The sequence below is a fragment of the Octodon degus genome, unplaced genomic scaffold, assembly GCF_000260255.1.
Source record: "Octodon degus isolate 3935 unplaced genomic scaffold, OctDeg1.0 scaffold00026, whole genome shotgun sequence".
NCBI classification, from domain to species: Eukaryota; Metazoa; Chordata; class Mammalia; order Rodentia; family Octodontidae; genus Octodon; species Octodon degus.
The window spans coordinates 6,044,166-6,048,719 of NW_004524602.1; the positions used below are offsets into that span (position 1 = coordinate 6,044,166).

At 52.9% G+C, this 4,554-nt stretch overlaps 1 protein-coding gene across 1 annotated transcript in view; it reads right to left on the reverse strand.

The window, feature by feature from the left end:
• Positions 1-4,554, reverse strand: part of Thsd4 (thrombospondin type 1 domain containing 4) — a 563,475-nt gene that overhangs the window by 548,407 nt on the left and 10,514 nt on the right. Inside the window, exon 2 of the mRNA XM_023712634.1 lies at positions 1,510-1,579. Within this exon, the coding sequence (XP_023568402.1) occupies positions 1,510-1,579 (70 nt within the window). The remainder of the gene's footprint in view (positions 1-1,509; positions 1,580-4,554) is intronic.

Consider the following 4,554-nt stretch of genomic DNA (forward strand, 5'->3'; position numbering starts at 1 on the left):
CAATCCTCCTACCTCAGCCTCCTGAGTGCTGGGGTTACAGGCATGCATCGCTAAGCGAAAGGAACTTATTTATAGTATTTTTTGTGGGTGTATTTGGTTCTTTTATTTATTACACATCTGTGGCAAAGGCGTACAAGGCTCACTTTGTCAGACTTACAAACAAATCCGATTTACGAACATTCATCTGGAACGGAATTCACTAGGAGTAAGTCAGGGACTTCTTGTAGTTCCAAATATTAATAAATAATACAATGTAATAATAAAACAGTTATCTTTTCCTGTTATGGAAACTGAATGGGAATGAAGCAATAGAATAGGGAGGTTTAAACTTCTGAACAAATATGGCAAAATAATGTTTAGACCTTGGTCCAGGCTCTCCAGGGTGTGTATTTGTTTGTTTTGAGAAAGGGTCTCACTATGTAGTTCAGGCTGGCCTTAGGCTCTCTGTACAGCCCAAACTGGCTTCTGTCCTCCTGCCTCAGTCTCCCAACCTGTCAGTCATTTAACAAGACTGTTGCTGCATACGGAAATATGCCCGGTTCTGGGCCGGCCAGATAGCTCAGCAGATTAAAGTACCTTCTTAGGCAGGAGCAGGGACAGGGGTTCAATCCCCAGCGTGCCGTGCTGGCCCTGCCCCTGAGGAGCGCTGAGATGGTGACTGAGACTGGGTGTGGTGGCACGCACCTGTAATCCCAGCTCTTGGGAGGCTGAAAATAGGAGAATCACCACAACTCCGATTTGTGTAGTGAGACCCTATAGCCCTTATACTAAATACATTAAAAAGAAAAAAAAGTCAGGTTCTGATGCAGGAGCTGAGATCATGACAATGAATGATCAGGAAGATCACGCTTTTACAGAGCTCCCCTTCTGATGGGGATTCGGGATAACAGAGACTATGCCAGGCCTGGAAAATCAGGACCAGAATATAACCCAGGAACTGAAACAAGTTAGGCCAATCGGACAAGAAAGGCTCCTAGAAAGGATTCTGGTGTTCCATCTTCCGGTTGAATCTGGCCAAAGATTGGGTGGAGAGTAGGCCAAAGAGGGCCAGGTCCTTGCTTCCCAGCTCCCTCCCTGCCTGCTCACAGGTGGCAGCGGCTGAGTCCCTGCTGGAGGTCCCCCAGCATCTCCCCAGCCCTGGTCATAGCCACAGTGTTCTCTCTGATTCTGACCACGAAGAAGGGTAGCAGGTTTATCCAGGTGTCCTGCAAGTCATTTCTGGGTGGTCCCCACAGCCCACCATTGACTGCCTTTCTAGAACCTTCTCACCGTCCCTTCTTTGTCAGCCTTGCGGGCCATGCCTGCAGGCTGCAGACCTGGGCACCAGCCTTGTGTCCAAGCTGCAGGCACTGAGAAAGGCTGCGAGGGGAGGTGACTGTTCCAGACACGCAGCTTCCGCTCCGAGCGGGCAGCGACTCACCCCCAGAAGGAACGAGGCTCGGGGTGGTGACCAGCATGACCCCTTCCCCTCTCGCAGAGAAAGAAAGGCTCTGCGTGGCCGTGACTCACCTTTCTGTGTTCAGTGGACGGCTGCGGGCAGACGAGCTGGAGGCCGAGCAACAGCAGGAAGCCCAAGACACTGGGGAGGAAAGACAGCAACAGGCAGGGTTGTGAGTGCGGCCCAGGCAGCGGCGGCCGGGGCAGAAGGGGTGCCCGAGCCGGGTGCCCGGATGTGACCAGCGCGGGCGCGAAGGGCCACCCAGGACCCCATGCATGGGGCAGACAGAGCTGGGTGAGATCTCGGCTTCGAATACAGACGGCCAGTAAATACATGAGAAACTGTTCGAGAACTCTGGCCATTGGAAAAATGTGAAGTAATGCTGAGATCCCATCGGCCTCCAGAGAGAAAGGCCACCCTCAGGAAACTAAACAATAATCAGTACCGGCGAGGCTGTGGGCATCCGGGAACCCTTCTACCCCGTGGGTGGGAAAATAAACTAGTACAACCACTATGCAAATTAGTACAGAGATTTTTCCAAGAACTAGAGCTAGAAATTTCACTTAACCCAGCTATTCCTCTTGAAGGGATCTCCCCCAATGAATAAATGATGTCGCATTACAAAGATCCACACATACCCAAGTTTATAGCAGCATAGTTCATCATAGTTAAATCTCAGGAGTGGCCTACATGAATGGATAAAGGAAATGTACTTAAACACAGTGGAGTACTATTCTGCTATGAAGAAGGATAAGTGAGTCCTTGGTGGGAAAACAGTGACCTCGAGACCATGTTACGTGAAATAAATCAAAGACACAAGCTTCGATATCATATGGTTTCTGCTCTACGAAAAAAATGAAAATATAAAGAGCAAAAATAAAAGATAGACAGTAGGAAACAGAGATGGATCTCTTGCAAGAGGAAAGGCAGGGAGAGGAGAGGGAAGAGAATGAAGATGTGTTATGTACATACACTGGCTCTCCGGAAAGCATGTACGCATTATGTATTGCAAACACGTACTGTGCTAATAAAAATAAAACTTAAAACCACCAGATGTAACATTTCTTCATAAAAATCCAGCGTCACATTTAGCAGCAGGGCTTCGGTTCCCACTTCTACCTCCTGGGGCTTCAAATGGGAGCAGCAGAAACCCACTGGGCTGGGCGGATTACCAGGCGAATGCGCATGCGCCATCCTTCAGGTCCTCGCAAAAGTGGGGTTTGGGATCTTGGGCAGGGAAAGTCCCCCTCCTTCCGGGCTGGCCGGGCCTGCAGCCTTTCTGCTGCCTGTCCGTAGTCTTCTGGTAACACAAGTTCTCTCCATGGGTGGCATCAGCCGCATTAAGCTCCACTGTCACCAGCCCAGATTAGGACTTGTCAACAAATACAGGAGAGGCGTAGAAACAGGAGCCGGCTGGCAGGGAGACCAGAGAGAGCGCGGAGCTGTGGATTCTAGGCTGGAATCCCAGCCCGCGGCCCCACGCCTGCCCCGTCTTACAGATACTTGCGTAAGCCTAAACCTTCCGGGATGGCTGAAGCGTGAGGCGAAAAACTCCCAGCGCTGGAATTTGCCAGGGAAGGGTGCCCTGTTGCCAATTAACTTTCCTGCCCCGAGTCTCTTTGATTGCAAATCACAGTGTCATTATCTCAAGACGCACGCCTGCAAGGAGGACACTGCGTCTTCTGACCCTTTGTTAGGCCTCAGTGAACCCTAGCAGGGCTGGGGGAAGTCAGTCGTGCAGTTAAATATCACAACGGGCTCCCCCCACCCCCACCTTTTGTGGCCTCCAGACTGAACGCGGGGCTTCTGAACTGATCTAAATCGCCGATTCTTTTTAAGTTTTTATTTGGAAATAGGGTCTCACTGAAGTCGCTGAATTGGTCTGGGCTGCGTTCAAACTTGCAGTCTTCCTGCCTCAGCTTTCCCAGTGGCAGGATGCCAGGCGTGGGTCACCTCATCTTGTCGCAAGGCTGGCTGCTGAAGGGTTCGGACAGAGGCAAAGTGTTGCCTCCGTGCAAGACAGATGCGGTGGGGTGCTGGCAGTGAGGAAGTTCTGGATGGTTGCGGGGGGAGGCTCGTGGGCTTGCCACCTGACCCCTCAACGTTATCTGTTGATGCTGAGGCCCTGGCAGGGCACCCAGAGTAGATGCAGACGGACTGCGACATGCCATGCTGCGGGAACGAAGGTCACGTGACAAGAGCTCAGCGGGTCCCTTCTGTTCTCTGAGAGCCACAGCTGGATTCTTTTCTTGGGGGCGTGGGGAGCAGTTGCTGAAGAGTAAACCCAGGACCTTGGTGGCACCGAGGTACATCTCCAGCCCCTTTTCTTTTAGGTTGAGACAGGGTTTCATTAAATCATTACACTGTGCAGCATCTGCTTGAACGTGGGATTCTCCTGCCTCAGCCTCCCAGAGTGCAGGGATTACTGACTGTGCTCCCACACCCTGTGAGGTGTAAAATTCTCAGAGAAGGGATGGAGAAGCGGGAGCGCGGCTGCCACCGCCCTCCCAGCCCCACTTCCTCACAGGGGAAGGAAGAGCAGGAGATGCAGGGAGCCAAGCAAGGTCTCCGGCACTCGGGGCAGCAAGATTGGTGCCTGAGTATCCCCTGAAATCCTCAAGTCCAGTAGCTGGTTCGGCCATCAAGGACAGAAAGAAGGGAGGCTGGTGGACAGGGAGTGGGGGCTGGCTGAGGGCGGGGGGGTGTCTGGATTTCTACAGTAGAGAGGTGGGAGGTACTGCTTCCCCGTGAGCTTTGTGCATGGGCCCCCTGGAAAGACCTTGCACTTAGGGGATCTGGAAAAGACCCCCAGAGATTGTGAGGTGACCCCTAGGCTGAGGACAGTCGACAGGTGGCTGGGGAGTAGAAGAGCTGGGAATGGGGAGATAAAGGCTCAGCCAACTCCTGCACAACCTGCGCAGGACAGCAAGGTGGTGCGCTGGCAAGGACCTGTGGGAGTGCCCGAGGGAAGGACCTGGACCCCAGAGAGGCCAGCCACTGATCCCCCTGGGCTCTGTGCCCAACGCCCCCACTCCATGCCTGGAGCAGTGAGCCTGTCGGGAGGAACGGGCAGGAGGGGAGATGGGCTCAACTCCACATCCCCGCTGCTGGAGTCT